Source organism: Bos mutus, chromosome 10 (genome assembly GCF_027580195.1).
Source record: "Bos mutus isolate GX-2022 chromosome 10, NWIPB_WYAK_1.1, whole genome shotgun sequence".
NCBI lineage: Eukaryota > Metazoa > Chordata > Mammalia > Artiodactyla > Bovidae > Bos > Bos mutus.
Window position 1 is genome coordinate 10,624,838 of NC_091626.1, and position 26,989 is coordinate 10,651,826.

At 43.0% G+C, this 26,989-nt stretch overlaps 1 protein-coding gene across 2 annotated transcripts in view; it reads right to left on the reverse strand.

Annotated features, from left to right (window-relative positions):
* Positions 1-5,726: 5,726 nt before the first annotated feature.
* Positions 5,727-26,989, reverse strand: part of SERINC5 (serine incorporator 5) — a 109,241-nt gene continuing 87,978 nt past the window's right edge. For both annotated transcript variants that reach the window (XM_070377273.1, XM_070377274.1), the window contains exons 7-12: positions 25,369-25,464; positions 22,902-23,028; positions 16,346-16,412; positions 13,233-13,272; positions 12,300-12,444; positions 5,727-10,217 (exon numbers count right to left, since the gene is read on the reverse strand). In XM_070377273.1, coding sequence (XP_070233374.1) covers positions 10,070-10,217; positions 12,300-12,444; positions 13,233-13,272; positions 16,346-16,412; positions 22,902-23,028; positions 25,369-25,464 — 623 coding nt within the window. In that variant the 3' untranslated portion in view covers positions 5,727-10,069. The remainder of the gene's footprint in view (positions 10,218-12,299; positions 12,445-13,232; positions 13,273-16,345; positions 16,413-22,901; positions 23,029-25,368; positions 25,465-26,989) is intronic.

The window sequence follows — 26,989 nt, forward strand, 5'->3', positions numbered from 1 at the left end:
GTGGGAAGATTATACTTCCCCCCACCGTTGACCTCAAGAGTGGCCATAGGATGTGCTTTGATCAATGCAGTGATAACAGATGTGATGTATACCACCTTGAGGAACCAGCTCTGGGAGTCACTTTATGATTCTGCCAGTGTTGTTTCTTGAACCCAATGTATATGAGAAGAAAAAAAAAATTCTCCCTCCATTCTTCTAAGCTGAGACCTCTGTAATATAACACATTAACAAAAGAAAAATAGACACATTTATTAACATGCATACCTCACATATACATGAAAGATACTCAGGGAAAACTGGCTCCCCAAAGTGGCTTACAATTCCCGTACATACCATCTTAATAGGGAAAGGAGAAAGGGGACATAGGCATCTTAGGGAAGAGTAAATGATTTTTAAGAAAGATAAATAAACGGACCCTTAGAAGAACAGATGGGGGCTTATGTTGAAATCTGGGTGTGGGGGCAACTTCTAGTCTTTGATTGATGACATTCCCCGGGGAAGGGATTGTCAACTACAAACCTGCCAAGGGCATCTGCCATCTGCCTGTTTGGAGATTGAACCCTGAGCTGCTGCAGGTGCTGACCTTCAACACTCCCGAGGGAGTTCAGGGTGAGGTGCTTTGCGCTGCAGGAAAACTGGTGGAAGAAGACTTTAGTTAGATATTTGCAGGAACTGATTTCAAGATCCCAATCCTCAAATCTAGAAAAGCACTAAATCCCGTCATAGTGACATCAGCTCTTGTGACTAGCAGAAAATCTTCTGTAAGATAAGTTCATGATTGTGTGAATTCCCCATTCACCAAAATCACATATACTGACCTTGAAAGTTTTTCACAGATATGCTTCTTAACTACATAGGGGCTGGGCTTCCCTTGTGGCTCAGCTGGTAATGCGGGAGACCTGAGTTCAGTCCCTGCACTGGGAAGATCCCCTGGAGAAGGGAAAGGCTACCCACTTCAGTATTCTGGCCTGGAGAATTCCATGGACTCTATAGTCCATGGGGTCGCAAAGAGTTGGACACGACTGAGCGACTTTGACTTCACTTCACTTGCCCCACTACTTCTCTGGAGCAGTTTCTCAGAGCTATCTGAGGTATTGTTTCCTGGGCGGAAATCCTCATTTTGCCCCAAATAACACTTAACTCAAAACTCTCACATCATGCATCTTTTTAGTCAACAGGGTCTATGACTGTTGAGTCCCTTTTGGAGGATCTGTCTATAAGCAGGCCAGGGGCATTCAGAGAAAGCCTCTCCCTGCATTGCTCCTTACTTGCTATAGCTCAAAATAATTGATACATCCAAGTGGCATATTTTGGGATGGGATGTTTTGCTACCCTTTATTTTATACATCATATATACATGGGAAATATACAGGAAAAATTAGTAACTCTCAAAAGTAGCTTAGAACTCAGATTTAAATACCATCTTTAGCTAAAGGCAAAGAAAAGGTATGGGGCAAGCCAAGGATGAAGAGGTGACCAGGAGAAAGCATGGAAAATTAGAGAAAGGTTTATTATGCAGATTTAAGTCAATGTCTTCTCCATGGATAAGGGTCCGAAGTCATCTCAGGGATTAATGCTTGTCCTTTCTGGTGGAGGGGGGAAGAGGGATGCTTTTCTAAATTTATGTTCTGCTTTCAGACAAATAGGGAAGGGCAAAGAACTTTTCTTAAATATTCTCAATTGCCTTTTTCCAAAGTAGCACATTTTGGAGTGGCGAATTCAGCCACCTTCATCGGCAGTGTCCCAAATAGGGGCTGCTGTATCAGTCTGGATCTCAGAACGAAGAGAACTTGGAGCAGAGCTGCAGACAGCTGATAACTGAAATGCATTGTGAGTGAGAACTGAACTTTAGTCATTGTAAACACTGAGATTTTTAGACTTGCTTGTTACCACAGCACATCTTAGCCTATACTGACTGACACACCCAAAGAATCTAAATTTTCCTTATGTTTGAAGACAGATTTTATGTACTGAAATGTTTCAACTTCTATTTCATATATTAAATTATATATATATTTTTAAAAATAATTTAAAACCTTTTAAACTCATATCATTTTATTTGCAAATTGATTAATTTTATGTTTGTTTTTGATTAACTTCTCTTTGGCCTATCAGTGTGATAAATACATTTGGTTTATAAATGTGAGAAATACTTTGGCTTAAAAAAGTGATAAATGTGATAAAACATTCATCATATTTTTTTAAAAAAGTCTTAGAAATTTCAAAGTACAATTTTAATACATTTGATTTTCTCAAATCTTTCAAAAACTCAACAATAATGACTCACATTAGCATAGACAAAACTTTCTAAATATTTAAAACACAGGAAACCTAAAAAGTTTAACCTTATAAACTTACTGATTTAAGCATTTGAACATTGACTTTAAACTTAATTACCTGTATCTTTTGAATTTTTATTAATATTATAATTCTAACTCGAGTCTTTTCACTCACTTTCTCCCTTTAAAAGGCAGAAAAATAGACATAAATATACAATAATGATTACAAGACTTATTTCTAGGTAATAGTTATTACTGGACATAATTTAGCCTGTCATCAGAGGGTCTTTAAAATTCTTCCTGTTTTCCGGCAATAACAAGATATTTCAGACCTTATGCTTCCTGTGCTGAAATATGCAATGTGCTTTTTCTTCATGGAGCCCTGAGCTCTTCCTTGGTCTTCTGCTTGGAGTATAAATAAGATAAATCTGCAAAGTAACCCCTGGAGTTCACAAAAGAGCCAGAAATTCACAGCAACCTTTGGCCTGACATCCTTGGGATGCTGAACCAAAATCCCATGTGTTTAAGACACTGAAGTTCACTCTGTTATAACTCAGAGGCAATTTCTTACTGATATAATACCTATGCAAACACAGAAACCAGGAGGAAATTCTGTGTATTAAAAGCAAAAACTGACCTAAAAGGGAAAACCTTGAGGGATGGAAAATGATAAAGAAAAGGAGATGGGAAAGATGAGTGGGAAGAGGTAAGATTTGGCAACCTCTGTAAAAAAAAAAAATAACCGCAGGAAGGATTTTAAGAAAAGTTTGCCCCCCCCCACAGAATTTAAAATGAAAGTTAGAACAGTAATTTCCACAGGGTCATTATGAGAATTTTACAAGGCATACATCAAATGCTCAATGAACAATTGCTATCGTTGCTATTTCAAACAGAGGCTCCAGAATGGGATTTGAGTGGGGAACATTAAGAACACCCTGAAAACCCGGAAGCCCATTCTCTCTGCCCCATCCCTTCCCTCTTTCATACCTGCCCCTCTGCACATCCATTTTAATCCCAGATCTTCACAAACTGGCTTTCTCTCCCTGTGTCTGTAACACCTAAACCAGACACTAACAACATCGTTTAAGCTTCCCAACTCACTTCAAGTCCAAACTTCCAGAGAGGCTGATCACCCAACTTAAATGAAAAGTCCAATCCTGAATCAACTAACTGTAGCTATGACAATTATATGGAAAGAAAATAGCTGCTCCTGCTACAACTATGTGAACAGTTCCCAAAATATGAAGGAAATGGAGGGTGGGGACGAAACAACAGGTGTACGCTTTGGGTGCATTTTCTCTGAGCATGCGAGCACAATGTGTGTGTTCTGACCAAGTTCATCTCCTTGACCAACCAGGCTCCTCTGAGCTCTCTTCTTGACCAGACCTCAACCTTAGCCTTCCACATCCATTCTGTCCTTGCCAGGGCAGCACAACCTTGGCTTAGCAAGACTCCCCACCCTTGATATCTGAAGTTCTTCATTTCCCCCATCTTTGGTGTAAAGTCCTTTCATTACCCAGGAACTGGGTTTGCCTCTTGGTGGGTTTCACAGCCAAAAGATACAAACAAGCCAAAGACTGAGAGAAGGAAGGATTTATTATCACTTGCAGCAAGTAAGGACACTGGGGATCTTCCCAAAGTAGCATCTCCCTGAACAAAAAAACTTGGTAAGTTTTAAGCTAAGGGGACATGGGTATTCACGAAAGCATGTGAGCAGAGGAGAATATGGCATAGAATTGGGGCAACAATTGACAGAGTCCAGGCTGTAGTTGATAGGAGTCATGAGGATCAGAAAAAATCATCATCATCCCTTGCGTATATCTTGTTTTCAGTCACGTCCAACTCTTTGAGATCCCATGGACTGCAGCCCACAAGGCTCCTCTGTCCATGGACTTTTCCAGACAAAGAATATTGGAGTGGGTGGCCATTTCCTACTCCAGGGGATCTTCTCATCCCAGGGAGCAAACAGGCTTCTTCTGTGTCTCCTGCATTGGCAGGCAGATTCTTTACCACTGTGCCACCTGGGAAGCCCATCATCTCTTAGGTTCCAGTTAATCTGATGGTTGAGGACTCCTGTGGAGTTGAATTCTGCAAAACAACTCAAGAACATGCTTTGGATTAATTTTGACTTTTGAAACAGAACTGGGAGTCTTTACAACTGACATATTGTCTCTGATGAAGTTAGGTTATCTCCTTGTCCTGGCAGTTACTAGTTCTTACCTTCTTTTGTTCCTTTAATATCATTAACTACTGAGACCTATTCCTCTGCAAGGGCAGGCACTGTGGCCAGGCTTAGATCACAAAATAGCTCAGGCCTAAAACGGCTTCTGTTACTAAAGTTATGCCTGGTTCTTTCTCTGGGGTCCCCTATCCTGTCTGCTTACACTTGGCCTGTCTACCTTGAGAAAGAATCTCTCTACCTGAGATCTCCTCTTGTAATTTTCCATCTACTGGATGCCCTCCCTCTGCTTTTCTTGTTGTTCAGTCACTCAGTCATGTCCAACTCTTTGAAACCCCATGGACTGCAGCATGCCAGGCTTCCCTGTCCTTCACTGTCTCCTGGAGCTTGCTCAAACTCATGTCTAATGAGTTGGTGATACTATCCAACCACCTCATGCCACTGCTTGTTGGCTATCAGTCCCCACTTATCCTTGTATTGAATTGATTTCTCCGCCCTCACTGCCCAAGTCCCCCCACCTCCCCAACCCCTCCCACACAGTGAACACGCTGAGTCCTAACCACTAGACCACCAGGAAATTCCTAAGTCTTACTGTTTTAACAAGTTCCAGAATTATTTTTTTTTTAAAGAGTTCATACATGCAGGATTTGGATCACACTGAACAATTTTTTTTCATTTAACAACACACTGAAACACACTCAATGAAGTATCTTTCCAACCACACTGTTTTATTAACTACTTATCATTTCTAAGATGCCACAAGTAAAAATGTAGCCTCAACGTCAAGATAAAGCCTCTTATTAAGATTTCAAAGATTTAAGGAAGTGCCAAATCCTCTGGCTAAACAGAAGATTTCTAAGACTCTTAATTAGAGTCTCCTAATCTCAGTTAGTTATATAAGAAGGCTTCTGCCAAAATATGAGTATTGTCACACAGCATGCTCCAGTGCAGGAGGCCCAGCTTTGATCCTTGGTCCAGCAACTAAGAGTTGCATGCCATGACTAAAGATTCTGAGCACCGCAGCAAAGACCCTTCACAGCAAAGTAAATTAAAAAAAAAAAAAAATAAGAAGAAAGCAGGTTGTAGAGGCTTTCAGCAAGGAAGAAGGCAAAAAACTTGGGTTTTCCTGTTTGTATCTTCTAGAAGCAGAACAGACTCTATGAAACTTGAGATTGAATTAACATTTGAAGACATCTTTGGAAAATGGTACCTGGCAGACTTTATTTATAAATATATTCAACAGAAAGAAGAAGAAAAAAAAACCATGGTTTTCATTTTTTAATTTTATTAAAGTACAGAGTTAACAAGTTTTGAGTTTTCCACCTAGGAAAAGACTGGTCAACTTCGGCTGCTTCATAGAAAAATTAGCATTCAAAAAAACCCCAATTATAAATCCATAGGTGCCTTTGTGACTTAAAACAAAAAAAATAACTATTTTTAAAAGTTACCAAAACTCAAACATATCTAAGACCATTATAAATTTCAAACAGTAGATTACCACACATACTACATTTTCAAATTCTAACAGCAAAACATAACCACATAATTTGGCTACATCTAATTATTTCAGACAAGTTTTTTTAAAAAAAAGTAACAAAGTTATGACTATAAAATTTCTGTAGTTTTTTTCAAAGTAAAATAACCTTAAATCTTTAATAAAGGAAAACAAAACAATCCTTAAATTTCTTATAAATAGCTCTCAAGACATATATTACCCATCTGCTGCAAGCTTTCTTTACCTGAGAGAATTTCCCAGGATCCTTCACCACAAAGGATTACCTTAAAGAGTTCTTTCTAACATTTTACTCACATAAACATGGTTAACACCTACAGAAGCGGATGTGGACAAATGCATTCTTAATCTACAATTCCCCAAGTTAAGTTTTTGCTGAAAGGATTTTGCTTTTAAAAAAAGAACACCTCTTTGGTAAAAGCCAAATACTTCATCCTCTCAAAATGAACACTTCTGTAAATGATTTACTGAGGAAGGGAAAAAAAAGAGAGAGAGAAATCTTTAGAATGGTTAGCATTAATTCAAAAGATCTGTATCCTGCTAAACGAGTATATTAGAGAGCACATCTCTGCCTAAAATACAAAACTGGATTAAAATGTCTGAGGCTTTACAAATATATTAAGGACAGCAGGAAACACAGTTAAGAACGAAGTCAGAGGGATTTAGTAAATCAAGGAGAAGACCCTACAGAGAACGGCATGAACCCAGTGGTATCAGCGCCGTCCTCAATGAAGGAGAGCCCAGGGTGCTCTCTGGACATGTGGGATCCTGGCCCAAGATCACATCCTTCTTAGTTATATCTAAAACCGCCTTTCATTTTCAAGAGGGGTAGGACATGAATGTACACCAAAATGAGATGCTCTTTAGAAAGGCAATCAAAGGAGAAAAAGACCTAGGCAGCGTAAATGCATACAGGCTCTGGAATTCCCTTTGCAGGGTAACAGGAAGCACCAATGGTAGTAAACTTCTGGCCAAAATTATTATAAATAAGCAAATAATCTTAAAAAGGCAGAAGGAGACAATGTGGGGGGAATAGCAGTGCACAGAGGTCAACCATAGTGAAGCCATCTCTGAGCAACTGGAAATAAACAAAGGGGTGTGGGAGCGCCCTCGCTGGCCACCAGAATCCCAAAGCCCCCGGGACCCCAACCTCCATCGGCCCACATGCACACAGCCCACCTACACGCTACGAAGGAGCTCCAAGGACTTCTGGCAAACAATTCTTTCAAGCCATTTCCCAAGAAATTGTGAGGACAAAAACGAAACCAACTAACCAGCATTAAAAAAAAAAAAAATCAACCCAGTGAGGACCAAGTAGGGTTTCTGAAAGCCTTTGGTGAGAAAGTCTCTGGTCTCCAGTCAGGTGACACATCTAGACATAAACAGCAACACTCCCAGAAGAATCCCTTCCTCTATTTATGTGTATTTACTCGTGAAAATGAGAAGTGAAAAAATTTCCACATCGGATGAACAGCACCGAGGAATCTTACACATAGTTTTAAAAAATCTTCAACTCTCATTGCTAAAGGAATCTGACCCGCAGCTTCTGAGAATGCACTTTTTAAATCATGTATAAAAAGTTGTAGGAAGCAAAGTCTATTATTTTGAAAAGATTATCAGTGAATTTATCAAATGAACATCATCCTTAACAGCAACTCAAAGCAATTGGCACTGTGTTTCCAGTTTCTTAAAACATAATAGCACAAAAACGTAGACTCTTTAAACCCATGAATGTTGACTTATCACCTGAGTACTGTTTACTACAATTAATAATCATTAAAGTCAACATCTTATTTATATACCCTTAGTCCTCAGAGAATGTCCACATCTCTCTGGATCATTTGGATAAAACTGCTTAAATGTTCAGTTGAGAATAAAAATCAGAATGACTGTAACTCTTCTTGTATCAGACCGACCTTCAGAAAGGAACATTATCAGGCATCAACCAAGTCTTAAGCAGCTGGAGAATGTGGGTTGGCTGCGAGGGAGAGGGGCTCAGGAAGGAAGCCTGGCTACTGGCGATGTCCTTTCCTCTGTGTCTCCCTGAGCTATTTTCTGCACGGGAAGGGCCAGCTCGAAAGTCAGAGTTGGATGCTAGACCCTAGCAGGAAGAAAACACAACAAAACCAGCTACCGACAGCACCCCAGCTCTTGACCTGCCCGTCCTCGTGATCTTTGTAAAGCCAGTCTCGCTTACCCAGAGCCTGTCACTGAACCAGCCACTGCAGTGGCCCCTGTGGGGTCTGCTGTGACACACGCCACCTACTGCCACCACCTGTCTGACCACAGAGCTCCCACCCCTACGGGCTTCCCTGTGGGCCACACACGGCAACCACTCATTCTGTGCCTACAGAAGATCTCTGGACCAAGTTTGAAGACTCCTGATGTGGGGGGAAAAAAGAAAAAAACTTGATCGAGTGTACAAAACAAGGCTCTCTCACACACACAAGGAGTGCCTTTAAAAAGTGAATCTCCAACACTATAACTAAGGCAAGTTTCTGGAGGAATTCATCCACTGTATGCCTCTTGCGTCCACCCAACTCCCTCATTTTCTTGAGAGGAGGGCAAAGGAGTGAGTGGAAATGAAGAGCGGGACTAATTTCCCAGGTCAGCATTTGGCACCCTGGAGCCCAGCTTATGGGGGACCCAATGGGCCGAGAGGATTCTTTCCATCCTGCATGAAATACTAAGAGGTGGGTCCCCACTGTGTCTCCACTGGGGTCTCCAGTGGACATTCCGCTGTGTAAACTCCTCCCTGGACGAGAGCATCAGCACTGAAAATGGAGATCTTTTTACACAGCTGCCTAGAGTCAAATCTCTCTTAAGTGTCACCTTAGGAGTATGTACTTTGGAAGTTTCTGTGGCTTTTGCTCATGGCTTAATTAAATAACTCCCCATCCCACCCACCTTTTCTTCTAAGTATATCATCTGGTCACTTCTACAATTTGTATAATTGGAGGCCTTACCTGGTCAGCCCTGTTTGAGGTGCTGCCTCTGATTCTCACCTTAGCAAATCTACCCCTAAAATCATAAGGGACATTAATGGTGTGGTCACATTACAGATCTGGAAAACAAAAGCCCTTTTGCTTTTACAATTTCAAAGGCCTCGCGTGGAAGAGAAACTGGTTGACTTCAGTAATGGAAAGAGGGGTGCAGTAGGCTTCAGTCGAGAAGCAACTTCCCAATAAGGTCCTAAAGTATCATGACTATCAACCCACAAACAAGAACTATAGCGAAGACAACAACACGAACATTGTTCTATCATCACGTGAACACCACCACGAGTAAGAGTCAAACTGCTCCATCACCACCTGATCTGAGTTACAAAGCAAGTTACTAAGGCAGTAACTCAGATCAGGTGGTGACAATCTGGTGGGGGGAATCACATGGGTGGTGATGGCAAAGTGTGCTTTTTCACATTATAAGAAAGATGCTGAACCCAATGGGATGAGGGCACCTCTGGGAAGGGCAAGGGCAGAGTGAAGCCTGTGATTCCCAGCATCACAACTTCAAAGGGAAACGTGTCAGGGGTGGGAGGAGATGGCACAGGGGTGGAATGAAAAGCAGATGCTTCCTCTTGGAGCCAATAAATACCAGGACGGTGAGCCAGGAGCTCTGCAGGCTGAGGTGTGGAGCCTTCTGAGGGGTCTGCCTTCTACTGGGGACAAAGGGCTCCAGATTTTGTCATGTCTATTTCAGGGATAGGTAATAGGCCACACAAAGTATGCTTTTATCCCTGGGAAAAGATGTCATTCCCCAAACTCTGTCCTGGTAAAAACATGCAGAAGGAAAATACTAGCCTGACCACTATCCCAATATTTAGGGGTAAAACACGTACAAAATCTATAAACACTCAGCATCAACTTAGGTGAAATTTTCAATTCTTTAGGGGCAAACTGGTAGCTTCTTTTTGAACTTCAGAATTACAAAAAGCGAATCAAGTAATTTTTTTTTTCCCCTCTGAAGGTTTTTCAGACCCAGTGAAGCCAGCCAGGGGAATGCCAGCTTGTCACAAAGTACCAGTCACTGCTTGACTCCTGGGATATTTGTTCAAGGGCATCACTTTCTGCTGCAGAACCAAGGAGATTGCTCAGATCCTCACACGGAGTACTGCGGAGAGGGTCGACAGAGGGGGGCAATCAGCGTACCCAGGTACAGGAGAACACATATCCAGCAGGAAGCCATCTTGACCCAAAAGATGGACCAGCTCCCGCTGAAGAAGGTCTCGATGTTGGCACTTTCATAGCTGTAGAAACAAGAGACCCAGCTGTGGTCAGAGCAGGAAGAGAACAGGTGGTGGGAAGGTCTCTTCCCACCAAGCGTCTCTCCCTGCTTCCACCGCCATCCCACACCAGCCTTTCTTTTTTCCCTAGCAACTCAATTCAGATATTAATATAATGCACACCCACTTAAAGCACATGATTTTTATTGTATTCATAGACTTGTGTAACCACCACCACAGTCAATTCTAGAACATTCTCATCACCCTAGAAAGAAACCCTGCACCCTTTAGCTGCCCTCCCCTTTCCTCCTCCACTCGGCCCCTGGCATGACTTAACCACTGTCTGTCTGTATGGCTTTGCCAGTTCTGGACATGTCACCGGGCATGGAATCAAGGGGCCTCTTGGGACTGGCTTTTCTCAGCATATTTCTTTTGGGGTGTCTCCATGCCGTAGTATGTAACAGTACTTTACTCCTTTCTGTTGTGGAGGAATATTCCATTGAGTGGATATAGCACCTTTTGTTCATCCATTTGTCAGCTGATGGGCATTTGGTTGCTTCCACTTAGCTATTATGAACGATGCTGCCATGAACATTTGTGTATAAGCTTTCGCGTGGACGTGTTTTTCTCCTCTTGAGTATATCATTAGGAGTACAGCTGCGGGATCATATAACAACTCAACATTCTGAGGAACTATTTTCCAAAGTGCCTATACAATTTTTACCCACCAGGAGCGAGAGAGGGCTCCAGTTTTAACACATCCTTGATACCTGTTATTTTCTGCCTCCAACCTTTTTTAAGCTTCCCAGGCCAAAATGTTCCAGGAATTCCCTGTCATGCTGGGAAACACAAGAGGCTCCAATGCCCTCTTCTTCCTCAGGCTGTCTGGGAAGATCTCCTCAGGGAAGCCTTCCCCATCAGTCTGTTTGCAACCTCTGCCCCCACCCCCCCCGCCCTGCTCCTTGTTCTTCTTCCTTACTTTTCTCCCCAGTAGTCATCAGTGTCAACACACTGTATTTGATGTGGACCACTGTTCGCCTCCGGCACTAGAATACAGGCCCTGCCACCCACAGCAGCGTGGCCCAGAGAAGCCACTCATCTGTTTGTTGCACAATGAGTCTAAATAAATTCTTCAGGCCAGAATACTGGAGTGTGTAGCCTTTCCCTTCTCCAGGGGATCTTCCCAACCCAGGGATGAAACCCAGGTCTCCCACATTGCAGGTGGGTTCTTTACCAGCTGAGCCACAAGGGAAGCCCAATAATACTGGAGTGGGTAGCCTATTTCTTCTCCAGCGGATCTTCCTAACCCAGGAATTGAACCGGGGCCTCCTGCATTGCAGGCAGATTCTTTACCAACTGAGCTATCAGGGAAGCCCAAATATCTATCCTAAGTTATTCTAATGTCTACCTTAGGTATATCCTAATGTACACCAAATTATGATCCAACAGAAACTCTGGATCAAAGAAAGATACAAAAGGAATCGAAAAGAATCTTCATGTAGTAACAGGGAAAGTAAGACTCGTCATGTGAGTTAAAAAAAAACAAAAAACAAACAAACAAAAAAACCCAACCCGCAAGGGAGAAAATATGTGTAATCACATTTATGTTTAAAAAAATTATACAGGCATATAAATGCACAAAAAAGAAAGAAAATACATCATTTGATTAGCAGTGGTTATGGAGTTGGGGTGGAGGGCCTATGCTACTTTTCATACTTACATATTAGTTTTTTTTTTTTTTTAGATGTTTCAAACTTTTGTAATGAAAGTGTTAAAAAAAAAAAAAGACAAAGTAGAAAAAAAGAGTATCATCTCTTTTCTAAAAGCCAGATGATTGCTTACGAATTCTAAGTTCTTCTTCCGTTTCTGTTACTATGTTCTATAGACTGTCCATATGCTATTAACCTCCTATTTTCTTAAGGCTGCAGTAAGCATCACCAATTTCCAGGGTTAAAAGTATGTCAATGGACTGTTTCTGGGAAGACGAGTGCAGCAGGTCTTGGAGAAGAAGTTAATTGACTTCAAGAGGTCTGATTTTCAGGCTGTCAAGAATAGGATGTTTTAAAAAATTAACTTCTAAAACATCTAAGACGAGGGGCCACTCACTTGAACCAGTTGGTGACGGTCATCATCACATAGAGGGAAGCCAAGAAGAACATGAAGTGGAAATAGGCATAGCTGTAGACGGTGCTTTTCTTCTCATCATAAATGACCCGTGGGCCCTCTTTCATATTCCGCTTCTCTTCAGCGTCTGTGAACCACAAAGTGAGCACAAGCTCCATGAGGGAACACAAGGATGCTTACCACTTTCGCAAAGCCAAACTTGCTTATTTCCAACCCAGAGGCTGTTGAGTAGGAAAGCTGTCAAACACCATTTGTACCCTCAGGCAAGCTCATCTATGCCGTGAGCCCCAAGCTCCCACCTCACCCCTGAACCTTCTGTAATAGGATGAGTTACCTACTGGCACATTTAACAGAAGAGAGCTCTTAAACACAGAAAACTTATTATAAACTCGGAAGAAAGTGATAGCAGAGCAAGAGTTCTCAAGCCCCTGCTGCTGCTGCTGCTAAGTCGCTTCAGTCGTGTCTGACTCTGTGCGACCCCAGAGACGACAGCCCGCTAGGCTCCCCCGTCCCTGCGATTCTCCAAGCAAGAACACTGGAGTGGTTTGCCATTTCCTTCTCCAGCCCCTGGAATGTTCCAATTCAAGAAGAGGAAGCTGAATGAAAGAAATTTTCCAAATTTGCATTCCTTTAAAAAAAAATGTAACTTCTTGTTCCTCAAAAATGTACTGTGTAATTTAACTTATAAATATGAGCCAAAAATATCAACTTTTCCTCATCTGCCAGAATACCAACACAAATCCCAAAGACCCTTTGGGAAGAACGTGTCAAGTATATAAACAATAAACCAGCTCTGGAATAAAGGAATTCCTCTTCCCACTCAAGTTATTTGTGCCTAAATCCCAAACACCTACAGACGAGTGGTACAGGTCTGCAGGGCATCACGGAGGCCCAGACGGGATGTTGTCCACTTACCCTCTCCCCCAGAGCCGAAGCAAAAGCAACACCGGGCTACCTGTGAGGGCAAAACCAACCAAGTCAGGAGGCTTGCTTTCTGCTTTTCCATCTCCACATTGGTTAAGAACTAAAAGCCATCTACATGCCAAATTTTCCCCATCTGAACTACACCCCAAATCCAGAACTGCACACTTCATCCCTTCGAAAGGTTCTACTGAAGTGTCTGTTCTTCCCTGATGGTCTGGGGGCTGGTGAGATGGGAAACACGAGGACATGGAGGAGAGCCACCCAGAGCCCCTTCCAGGGTGCCCCTTTAGTGCCTGCTCAACCCCTGTGAGCTCTGGCTGGCAGCTCCAGGTTCTGCCCTAGCTGGGAGTCGCCCCACTCTCAAGCAAGCCCTTCCTGGGCAACCCACGCAGGATAAGAGCTCCTAGCAGGGGTGTAAAGGTGCAGCCACAACCCCTGGGGACAGCTTTGATGGGTCATATCTGCTCCGAGCACCCCTGGGATGAGCAGAGGCTCTGCCCAACCTGCAGTGCCCTTCAACCCCCCTTCCCTCCTCTGCATGTGTTGAAAAGTCAAAGTGTTAGTTGCTCAGTCATGTCTGACATCCGTGGACTGTACCCGCCAGGCTCCTCTGTCCAGGGGATTCTCCAGGCAAAAATACTAGAGTGGGTTGCCATTCCCTTCTCCAGAGGATCTTCCTGACCCATGGATTGAACCCGGGTCTCCTGCATTGTAGGCAGATTCTTTACAGTCTTCCGAGCCACCAGGGGAAGCCCCCCTAATAAATATCCTGCGAGTCAGGCTCTGCCCTGGTGGCCACTTCTGGAAAACTCAGCCTGGAACATGAAGTGAATGAGATAAGGTCCCCTCCCTCTGGGAGCTCCCTCCTGGCACTCTGTCCAACTTGCTGCTCCACTCGATCTTTGGCGCCAGGGACTGAGATCATTATCCTGTGTTTAGGTGAGGAAACTGGGGTCAGCCAGGTTGAAGACCTGGCCTTAAGTCACAAAACAAGCTTAGTGACAGAGCTGGGACAGGAACTTGGGTGGATGGGAACTCCCAGGTCTGTGCTTCACAAGGGCCAACAGGCAGCATGTGATATCTCGATGGTGGAGCCGACAGACTCAGAAAGGGGAAAACTAAGGGACCTGGAGCCAGCAGGCCCACCCACATCGCTACTAGAATCAGGCTCTGAACTGGCGGCCTAAGGGAAGCAGGGGAAACAGGGACGGCAATGCAGGGGGTGGCTCCTTCCAAACGATGTACCACGTTTCTGACCTACTCAAGACAACAAATTTAATTTCTTTTTTTAAATTGCGTTTATGAAAAATTACTACATTGATTCCAGAAAGACTCTGGTAAACAGAATAAGAAACACAACACATACCAGGACTGTCTAGGAAGTGCTGGGTCCTCAACGCCTCTTGGCTTGATAGTTTTATGATAAAGAACAGAGAGCTGGGGGCAAGGACGTGGGAATCCAAGCCTTTGCCCCATTTATATCCCTCAAAGCCGAGCTCTTTTTCCTTCTTGTGTCAAGGAAACTTGTCAATAGAGGGACTGGTCTTGACAGAATCTTGGATCAAGGGATACAGTCTAAGATTCATTAATTTATTCAGGGGGCCCAAGACATGTTATGCTGGGGTCCCAGTTCTTTTGAAGCTAAAGTTACCACAAGCAATGACTGACTATCTCTTTCAAAGGTCTATCCTGTGAAAAGTGATGCAAGGAGTTGGCGAACCAACTTCCATCCTGTGTGCGCTCCGGTTCAGAGGGGAACACTGGGGCTCTTTCCTCGGAATGAGAAGAAAAACATTCTCTTAAATCTAATGCGGAGACTTGCTGTTCTTTGCACTTCACCTCTGTACACAATAGGGATATTGAAGCCAGAGCGGTCCAGCCTCAGCAGGGGTCACCCAGTCAGTGGTGAGCATGACCGCCTGCCTTCTAGAGCCATTCTCTTCTGAAGAATAGGCAGCAACCCATTCAGACTCAGTACAGTTTGCTCCTTCTTCAAGTGACAGAAAGAGCTGGTGAATGCTGCTGGCAGACTGACAACCCTTCATAACGACCGGCTCTCTCCAGGTCAGGTGGAGGGAGGCCCATCCCCAGAGCAAAGCGCCCGTGTCTGGACAGACCCCAGGGCTCTTCCTCCACGCAGGGAAGGGCAGCCGGGGGTCGGACGCCAGGCAGGGTCAGCAGCAGAGCCGGCAGACAGCAGCCAGCTCTTGGGCAACGGTGGTTGGGAACACAGCACCGACTCGAGCCAGACTACATGGTCTACATGCCGGCAAATCCCAAGATTAAAGGACTTCACTTTTCTGTTTATCCCCCACCCTGCTGGAAAATGGAGATAAAAGCCTCCTCGGGTTTCTTTGAAGATGAAATCACAGATGCAGTGCTTAGAACACAGCAAGTCCTAGCCATCCCTGGAAACGCCTCTTCTTTCCATTCTTGGAGTCAGGGCGGAGTCTCTTTCTGGCTGCTTCCATCTGATTAGACCTTTTGTGACCTCAGTGGATGTTCCACCAAGGGCCTCAGAAAAGGAGTTTTGCATCAGAAAGAAAAAGATATTCTGCTGACCGACAGGCCTCTGTTCACTGTTTGCTATTCTTCACCCTGTGAAATGCCCACCTGCTGGAGCTGCTGCAGGGAGTAAGCTCACGTACAGACAGTGCCCAGCAGCGCGCAGACAGGGTGTCCCTCCCCTTCTCTTTCCAACAGCCGCCTTCTGACCTCACAGTCGTGCCATGTATGGAGAACACAGACAGGTACACACTAGGGGAAGGGACCGGAAGTTAAAACAACCCACATACATTCTGTTACGACAGAGGAAAAAAACAGACCGCAGACTGACAAGCTACCCAGGCCTTTGGTGGGAGCGGGGTGGCCGGATGCCACACCAGAGGCTGAATCTGTTGGAGAAAAATCAACAACTTTTATTTTAATCCTATAGTATATTGAGGACATTTCTTTTTCCGTACAGGAATCGTGTTCCTTCCTGAGTAAAAAAAATGGGATCATGGGATGCAGACCACTAAAGATGCAAGTAAAGACACAAAAAGCCTTCCTGGAAAATGGGTCTTCCGAGATAAAGCAGGGCCAAGAAAAGGAAATGAACTTACTTCCAGCTCGGGAGCTGTGTACCGGCCCTGCAGAGCATCGGAACTTGATCTGGTCGTCGATGTCAAACTAAGACAAAACAGAAAGGTCAGCTGAGTATATTAACATGTCACATAACACGTCGAAGGAGGGCAGAGCTGCCTGGCCAGGACTCCAAGGAGGCTCGCTCTAACCTACAGTTCTGCTTAAATAAAAGTTGTCTAATATCCCACTTTATTCCAAAACTGGCTGACCAACTCGACAGCCGATATCTTCTTCCATGGATTGCATTAGACCATTTTATGCAAACAGAAGCTTGAAAAAAAAAAGTTGTCTTTTGGTCCTGTTATATTGGTTTTCATTTTGGTTTTTTGCCTCTCCTCCTTCAAATGCCAACATACTTTTCATATTTCACATTTATCTTTCCCCACCTTTTGACTAGTCTCACTTAGAAGAGATAAAAGGCAATGAAAGAAGCCAGAAATGGTGATAAAACTCAAGGGCATGAAAAGCAAAGGTCGTCACAATTTTCTGTGATAATCAGCCTTGGACAGACAAGTTTTTCTATTTAGAAATTCAGTATAGAGTAGCTATCAATGTCATTTAAAAAAATTCTTCCTGCCACTTTCCTCCTGCCTAGAGAAGTAAAATGTTGTAAAATCTGGCTTATAGAGGTACAAAAAGGCATTTACTTTTTCCTGGGGTGGGGTTCATTTTAAGCACATTTCTATGTGTAAATATACAGGGTACATGAATAATCTATACAGATTCATTTAGCAAATGTTTACTGAAGGTGTGGCCTGTGTCAGGCCCTGTTCTTCGCACTGGGAACTCAGTGGGACATACAGCGATCCCTTTCCTCCTGCACTCCAGGGATAGGGGAGAGGGTGGGACGGTGGGAGCTGTTAGTGGAGAGGCAGGAATTCCAGACTCATTTCAACCAAATAAACCACAAAGGGAACACTGTCTTCTGGACTCATTCTCATCCTCTTTCCCAAGGAGAGAAGAGATCAATGAGACGCAAATAAACAATAAAAAGCTTCCCTCATAAAAAGGTCCTCTGGGATCCAAGATCATTGTTTCTTTTGTCCAGTTAAGTCCAACAGCATCACTTTCAATTCTGCTTTGAACAGATGGATGTTAATGGAGGCCCACTCCAGTACCACTTCCTGGCTTGAGCCTGGTCTGAGGAGTGACAGAAACAATTCCATGGCTGTGTGCCCAAGAAACACACACACCTGGCCCCTGCACTCAAGGTGCTATATTTTGCGCATATGAATTATGAGTTAATACGGTCTGTCGTTTCCATGGGGGGACATGTGACTTAACTTCAGGAAAAGATCAATATCTGGAATTTTCATCTGAAAGATGACGTTTATTCTTTAAAACAGTATGACTTAATATTCCATTTCCTAACTTCTTGGGAATAAGATGGTTTCAGAAAAGCCAACTTTTGGTCCTGGCAACTCTGTCACTTCACTTTCATATCGGAGGATACTAAGAGCGGGAGCTTTTGTTCTTACTTCTAAAAATACCTATAATCAGTTCATCATATATATGGACTTCTATAAGTAAATGTAACCATAAGATCTTTATTCAGTCATAGCCTTTATCCACAAAACATTCTTCTTAGAATTACTGAGAAAATACTGTTGTTTTTGTTTTTTACAAACTCTTTAAAAGCCTGGGAAATTCTTACTGTCTGCACTCTGGCTATTACTAGAACCATCTGGTCTGCACAAGACAATTCCCGGATTATCCATAACCTCTTCCCTTCCAGGGCTCAGGCCTGAGTGACTTTAACCCTGTACTTCCTGTGGGGGTGGGAGGAGCCTGACAGCATTTGGTTGGGGCAGAGCTGGACACAGCTGGACACAGAATGTCTAGTAACCTTATTTGATTATTATCCTGAGCCCTCACTCACTAAAAGCCAGTAGCATCTTTCCATTGCTGTGACAATGAAAAAAAATAAACCTCCCGCTACCCCCAAGCCCTCCTAACCTCTGTTGAGCTCTGAACCTCTTGCACACTGGAAGAAAGATTTGTAATGCAGATGCCCCTCCACATCTGCTTCAGCTGCTTTTGGAACTGGCCAAACTCCACTGCTGCTGCTGCTAAGTCACTTCAGTTGTGTCCGACTCTGTGTGACCCCATAGACGGCAGCCCACCAGGCTTCCCCCGTCCCTGGGATTCTCCAGGCAAGAACACTGGAGTGGGTTGCCATTTCCTTCTCCAATGCATGAAAGTGAAAAAATAAAGTGAAGCGGCTCAGTCGTGTTTGACTCCTAGCGACCCCATGGACTGCAGCCCACCAGGCCCCTCCGTCCATGGGATTTTCCAGGCAAGAGTACACTCCACTAGGTCACAGAAAATCTCCAGCCAACACATCCAGACTTTCCTGTTGGAGACCACAGATTCTGCCCCTGACCAACTTACAGGGCCCTTGAGAGATCACATGACTATTCTCAGCCTTGGTGTAATAAAGTTCAACTACCTTCCCAGTGTAATACAGAGCTGGAGACTCAGCTCCCAAGAGAAACCAGAGTTTGTAGGAAGAGGCCTTCAATACACCCCTGATGCAGAGACATGAAGATTTCTAGCTGGCAGGTTCCAGAACAACAGGATTCCCCAAAATATACCCCCCCAATTCTTAAAAAAAAAAAAAAAAAAGGCAGCAGGTCTAGCCCACACCAACAGTATAGGTAACCCTCCTTGATGTGCCAACTTTTCTCAGTTTAAACTAGTCCCTCCAATGCCATCTTACTAATCTTTCAATTATTTCCAAATGGTCTGCCATATTGCTGTGAATGTCCCATTTGAACTAGCAAGTTGTTTGACCATTCGTAAAGATTCTTAGTTTTTCCAATTTTGTACTCAAATTCCTAGACAGCTGAAAAAGATACTTATTTTCTTTTCTCTTAAGTATAGCTAAAACTAAAATTGCCAGAAACATTTTATAGCACAAATGCCTCCTAATAATGCAATTATGTAAGTTACCCAGCTGATGGGTCCACCTAAGTAAAACGACCTGACTCCAAGTCATCCCAGGGGAAAGAAAAATGACTATGAACATGTCTCTTCCAATACTTCAGCAAAGGAGGTCGAAGGAAAGGTTTCTGTAACTGGGCGAGACATATAGGAGCAGGCTCCACGTCTCAGTTTCCTTGTACGTTCATGGAGGGAACTGACTTTTGTGGGGTTGGGAGGCAGGGCACAGCTTGTGGATTCTTAGTTCCCCAACAAGGAATTGAACCCAGGCACTTGGCAGTGAAAGCACAGAGTCCTAACACTGGACCTCCAGGAAATTCCACTCCATGAGGGAACTGAACTTGATGGACTCCAAAATCCTGTCTCATTGGACAGTTTGTGAATTTAAAGCCAACAGACTAATAATTGCAGCCGAAATGTAGAGACCAAGGAGGGCCTTAAGGAATAGCTAGGGGAGGACAGCAGGTGACAGCCTACGAGGGCACAGGGCATAGCCATACAGAGAGAGCCCGCAGGGAACTCCTGATGGGGCCCAGGCTGTGGCGTTTCTTTACTGCATAATGCCTGGGTACAGGGGCAGGGGCGGCCTCAGCCGGAAAGCCAGGGTATGGGTTTTGGCTGAACCCTACTTCCAAGCTAAGACAGCCAAGAGTAAAACCTCCTCAAAGTGAGTGCCACAGAAGCAGGACTTGGGGCAGAAAACCAAAAAGCAAAACTGGAGTTCATTATGAGAGCCTCCTAAAGAAGCATTAGAGAGAGAGAGTGTGTTTGTGTGTCTGTGGTTGGGGGTGGGGAGGGGATAATCCAGTTAGGAGAGAACACAGCACAGTGAGCCTCTAAGATCTTACCGAAGTCCCAAGCAGTCGTGGACTTCTGTTGAAATGGGCGATTTCAGACTTCCCTGGTCCGGGGTTGGGTATCTGCCTGCCAATGCAGGGGGCACAGATTCAATCCCTGGTCGGGGAAGATTCCACATGCATTGGGACAACTAAGCCTGTGAGCTACAACTACCGAGGCTCTGTGCCACAGCTACTGAAGCCTGTGCACCTAGAGCCTGTGCTCTGCCACAGGAGAAGCCCTGCAATGAGAAGTCCCAGCTCCACAACAAAGAGTGGCTCCCGCTCCCCACGACGAGAGAAAGCACGCTCATAGCAACAGGACCAAAAATAAATAAGAATAAAATTGTTTTAAAAAAGAAAGAAAATGGGTGAATTCTTCTCTCTGCAATGCACACAACCAGCTAGGCTTCCTACAGATTCTATTGAGAAATAGACATTCTTGCAATCATCTTCAAATGACAGTTTTCGCCCAGGCAATGCAGCCTCCTTTTGTAACATCTTCCAACTTCTCAATCCTTTTTGAGTCTAGGAAGTCAAGATTTGAAACCCTCCAAATTGTACTACCTCCCACATTTCCCCTTTTCAAGGCCCTCCTAGGGCTGAACTCAAAGCCCCCTCGAACTCCAGGCTGCTTGCTATAAAGTTCTCAAAGCCCACTCCTCCTGGAGCTGCGGTGGGTAATTAGAGCAAACACCAGTCACCCAGGGCCCCCCTCGCTGTGCAGCACTGCGCTGAACCCCCAGGAATCAGCTGCCATCACCAGGTGGTATGTTCACGCTGTGTGCTGCGTCAGCCCACAGGGCTGCCGGTTACTCCCCAGCTCCACTTGGCGTGGCTGTTGTTTTCTGTCTCCTCATCCTTCGAGCACTATGGTTTTGCAGATTGATTACCAGCATTAAATAACGTGTGCTATTGGTATCTAGACAGATTTTACATAGCAGCTGTCAGCTTCAAAAGCTCTTTTGGGAATCCCAGACTAGACCTTGCCAACCTCTGCTAAGGTGCCGCTAAATTTCAAGTAGAGATGTATACGGTGGAAATTACACACCACAAACCAAAACCACTGGTGGCAGTTCTATCACCATAGTAAATAGTATTTTTGCATCTTTTCCACTGATAGCAAATCTAAGCCCTATTTTATCTAAGGGAGCAAATATTTTAATCATGTGGGATTAGGCATTCAGCAACTCACAAAAACATCTGATTTTAGTCTATCAAATATCTTTACAGCTTTTTTTTTTCTGATAATACAAACAAAAGAAGCAATAGCTCATGTTAAAAAAAAAAACTTTTTTTTAAAGAAAAAATAAAAAATTATATACATAATACAAGCACTATTACAAGCTTGGTTTATCTCCTTCCAGGACTTTTTCTTCATATGTAAATACAACTACATTTTATTCTAAAAATGAAATATTCTACATTTATAGTTTAGTAACCTACTTTCTCCTTGCTGGACTCACCAATATTTTTTACATGCCAATACAGAAAAAAAGTGAGTGACAGATCATAAAATTAGCCATGTTGCTGACATTTCTCCCTCAAAGCCCAAAGATAATAGACTCAGGAAGGAAAAACTTAAGAAAGGAAGGACCGAGAATCAGGATTAAAATGTGGGTGCCTTAACGGTTTTCCTGAAAACATCTTTACAGCGTTGATGTGGGCCCGAATCAGTGAAAACGTATGGAATTAATAATAATGTTAGGCCAGAAAGTGTTCACCATGGTCGCTTTTGCTGCAGTGTGGAGAGGCTGCCACTATGTCACAGACAGGCTGAGAGTCGACACTGCCTTTGCAAGCTTGACGCATGACTGTGAACACATGCTTCATAAAACTCAGTTCTCCTGCCTGTGTCTGTCGTCAAGGCCCACGTCTGTTGGTCCCTCTCTACAGCATGAAGGGGTGTTAGAAGCTGTAAGAGAAAATGCCAACATGTGCAGAGAGACATTCTACTTATACAAGCTACCAAGGATGGTTCAGTTCTGGCCAAAGGATCACTACAACGTGCCTGTGACTGGTTGAAATTTTTAGACGCTGAAATATACCGAAATGTAAAACACAGGAGTAAAACCTAAACATGAAAGGGTGACTGTCAAAGGAAAGCGTGATCAACAGTGAGACGTAAATGGAATAAGAAATTTATGATTCCTATCCTTTACTCTTCTCCCTCTGGTATTTTTTTATATAGATTTAAAAATAATAAACCCCACCCCAAGCACCTAAAACACAGCCTGCTTATGTATCACGCCTACTTTTGGAGGAATGACTTTGCTCCTTAAAAGCAATGTGAGTTTCAGCATAAAAGAAAGGTTTCCTGTCTTTCCTGGACCAAGCACAAAATGTCTGTGTATGGAGTACTTTGTACTCTTTCCATCAACAAGAGAACAAACGTGTTTTTCTGTTGGAGTAGAAAGCTGCCAAAACATTCTGGCACATACTGTCTCTTCCTCACTTTGTGCTCCCTTACTCTCCAAAAGGGCTTTAGCAAGTAATACTCAACCGTCTTTTAAAGGATTGCAACATACCATATATATTTATTTTATTTAGCCCCCAAAAATACAAGTTATGTAAAATGAAGTCCAAACAGCTAGATTTCATGCTGTAATACCACCTTCTTACTTCAGGCTTCATTTTCCCTCTTCCTCAGATGGCATTTGTTTGACCACCTCATACTGCTACAACTTGTGTAAATTCTCCTCTTGTACTTTTTTGAAGTCTGCAAAGATGGCCTCAGGTAACTTCCAGAACTTACCATGAGTACAAGATGCATACACACAAGATGGCAGTGCCCAGTCCAGCAACCAAGGTCTTGTCCCTGTACAGGTCCTGACCAAAGTTAGGCACACAGATGGTGACGTTCTTCCCGTGTTCATCTAGGACTTGTGAAGACAAGAAAAAAAAAGCCCTCTGTAACTCAGGGATGCATTCACTTTGGGAAAATTCATGCAGTATAGAACAGTGAACACTCAGCACTGCAAAGGTTTCCTCTACCATCTAACTTAGATTAGATGGCTGCACTCTAAGCACCCTCTCCCACCTAGGCAGCCTCTCAGAATAAGACCCTTGGGTGTCAGCTTAGTGCTAAAGGGGTCTTCAGTACCAGGGATTTCTAAGAGTCATGTTCTTTTTCAGTACTATTGGAGCAATAGTAAAAAGTATTGGCTCATGGGTCTTTCTTCATGGCTCAGTGGTAAAGAATGCCTGCCAGTGCAGGAGACACAGGTTCGATCCCTGGGTTGGGAAGATCCCCTGGAGAAGGAAAGGGCAGCCCACTCCAGTACGCTTGCCTGGAGAATTCCATGGGCAGAGGAGCCTGGTGGGCTACAGTCCATGGGGTCACAAAAGAGTCAGATACAACTTAGGGACTAAACGATAACAATAAATTGGCTGACTGGGCAGCAGGTAGCATGCAGGTAACTGAGAGCATCCTCCATGTCGATCATCCTTGGAGACGAACCAACAATCAAACAGGAACTCGCAGGAACTGCTGTCTGGCCAGCAGCCTCCACCCAGATAAGAAGTCATTCTATTGTCAGTAAAAGGACCGTCATGACATCTTTTAGGCTGTAACCTTGGAAACTTCTCAAGTGGCTAGAGTCTAATAAAATTGTAGAGGCTAGATAACAAAGATTTCTATCATATTACCATCATTAGTTGTTTATTTTTTATCTAACAGAGTCTTCAGTTCTGAACACCCAAGCTGGCTCTATTTGCTCTGCCCCAAAATAAGGAACATAAATATAAAATAACAGGCTACAAACCATTCTACAGACATGCACATTCTATGGGCTTGAAGTTGCACTAAAATGACTACTTGTACTCCCACTTGAAACTGTAAACTTCACTGTGTGCTGTGGCTTCAGGAATCTTCTTCTTAGGCCACTGAAAATTTTCTTTACAAACCTGACCAAAATATGAACTTTGCTATTTAAGTACTACCACCCAAAATTAAAAATAAAAGTTTTTTTTCTGTATTTAAGTGATACCTGCCATTGGGAAGAAAAATGCTGTAACCAAAAAACCCCATTAAGTTAAAGCCAGAGATTAATATGTAAACAGTCAAAATACTCTTAAAAGTTTTAAATAGACTAGATTTAAATAAACTTGAAGTCAAATTTATAGTTTTTTCCTAAAAAAATTATATCCAGGATAGACTATACTTAACAAAAGACCTACAATTATATTCACATTGTACTATAAATAGCTATAAAGGCAAGACCCATACATACCACACGTATATGCTAAAACTTTCAAAAACATCTTTGCATTTGCTTTCTAAATTTAAAAAAGGAAAACATCAATTTTCTACTCTAGAGAAAAGAGTATATGTATTTAACTTGATTTATACAAGATAAAATATACCCAAACATACACACATTTGTATATATTTATGTATATATGAATATACATGTATACATACATCTATATATCACAAACATGAAAAAAATGATGAAATTTAAGGAGTTTGGAGATCAAAATAAGAAAATATGGTCCTTTACTGGGAAAGCTCAAGGGCTCGTACAGTAACAACCTATAATGGTCTTTTGATAGTTCTCAAATATCCGTTGTAACTACTCTACAAAAGTAATAGGTAACCTTTACAAAGCACCTCTGACACGCCAGAAACTGTACGTATACATATACACATGTACTCAACTGAAGTCTCAAAAACCACTCTGGAAAAGAGGAATCTTAATTATCTTCTTAAAATAATAATTAAAATTCTTATTTTAAAGGCGAGATGTCTAGGAAGAGAACAGTAAGTCACTTTATATAAGTTACTGAAGTGGCAGAACCACTCCCCCACACTCTTCCCACTCTGTTAGAGTCAGAGAAATGATCACTGAAAGTTAATTAACAGCCATCTAAAAACAACAGCAATAATAAGGAGAACAAAAAGAAATAGCTTGAGTATTTCTGATGATTTCTTGATTATTTGATTATATCTGAGCAGGAAAATGCAGATTAGGCTTACAAGCAAATTCATTAGCCTTCGTGAGTTCATGTCTTTCCTGCAGAGCAGGAAGCCTCAGGAGAAGGAAGGTCCAGGTTCATGTCCCATGCTGAGGACACTATTTAGTGAAGAAGTCTAGATCACCTCCCTACTTTGACGCATTGCATCTCTGATACTTAAACGATAGTTCGAGGAGACACAGTCCTCACCCCACAAATGACAATATTCACCCTGCAAGCAGAGTCTTCCTACAAGGCCAGCTTACCTACTTCTGCAGGTTTGCTGGACAGGGCTGAAAATGTGAGATACGTGACATAGCAGCTGATGAGACCCGACTGCAGTATCCCAGAGTGTGGCTGTCCTGGAGAACAAGGGCCCATGTTATAAATCAATGGTGAGAAAGCAGATGCACCGCCCCCGCCCCCTCCCGCCCCCCCGCCAAAAAAAGGTCTGCCCCAAATAATATCCCTCAAACCTAAAGCCCCACACATGAAGGTAAGAAGAGATACGCAGCATATTTCTCATATAACGCTAAAATCTTTGGGGGGAGAAAGTGACACACTGAACCTATATGCCATTTCAGAGATACCAAGTTCTGCCGAGTTCTCGCCCAACACCTTATTTTGATAATAACTACAGCTGTACTGAAACATACTGCCTGGTCTCCCTGAGGTTCGTCACATTAGTTCTTAAATCACAAGGTCTCCAGAAAAAATTCACCACTGTTAATTTGTGAGATCACATAGCTTAGTGGGGTGAATGATGGCTTTTACAGGGAGGACCTGGATTCCAGACTCACAAAGCCATCAGATACTCAGAATCCATGCCACTGGGGAAGAGTTCTCATCCGTCAATGGAGAGAAAACCTTTGAGAACACCAGAATTGGTCCAAGCCAAAGAATGTGGCTATGGGACTCAGCATTTATTGGGGAAAGGCCTTCTATGTTACAGTATTTAAATTAAACGGTTCAGATGGCTAAGAGTAAACAAGATGCAATAAAAAGGACTCATCCTTTTTTTCGGTGAAATGTTCAAACATCCACAGACATAAAAAGATTTAGTTTTACCCAGTCTTCCCTCTGATTAAATTTATCTCCAGAACTTTACTTATCAAATTATAAGGGCCAATAAAGGTAAAAAATAGGCCCTTCCCAGTGGTGCTCTTTGGCATGGGAATGAGACTCACCTTAACAATCAATGGCACTAAACCAAACCGTAACTATTTCAAAGGGTGGAATTTAACCCAAAGAATATTTCGATCTGAATACTAATAATGTTTTAGGAAATTCTTATTGGATAAAGGAACTGGGTGAATAATAACAATCTCAATTTCAATAATGAACTTCAGTCATTTCTTTCTTTTGGCTTTGAAACAACCATTAGCAAGATCAGGCTCACAGGTTTCTATTGGCTTTGCTGAGGAAGGACTTGGATCTGAGAAAGGCCAGCTCCTGGGGCCAGCAGATGGCTGAGCCAGGATTGGATTTCCTGTTTCCTGATTCTGGGACCACGCTGTCCTTGATTTGTGGTCCACAGAGGTCTTAAGTCAAAGATAAGCCCAAAACAGCTTCTTCGGGAGCCTTCTCATTCATTCAAATTTTACAAAGAGATTACAGGGAAGAGCTAAATATCCACTAAAGGCATTTTCCATTGAAACGCTCCTTGTAGTACATTATTTAACAATAGTAACATCTATCTTCTTATTTATTGACTTCATTATACGCAAATCTTTGACAAAGGCATGATTGACTATCACCTTCAGCCCAGTGCAGGGTAGGAAGAGGGCACTGGAATCCCACCTTTCCTATTGTTTACCCACCTGTGGTAAATAAAGAACTGACCATAATTTCCAAAATAATGGTCAAAGACATCTATAATATGAACAA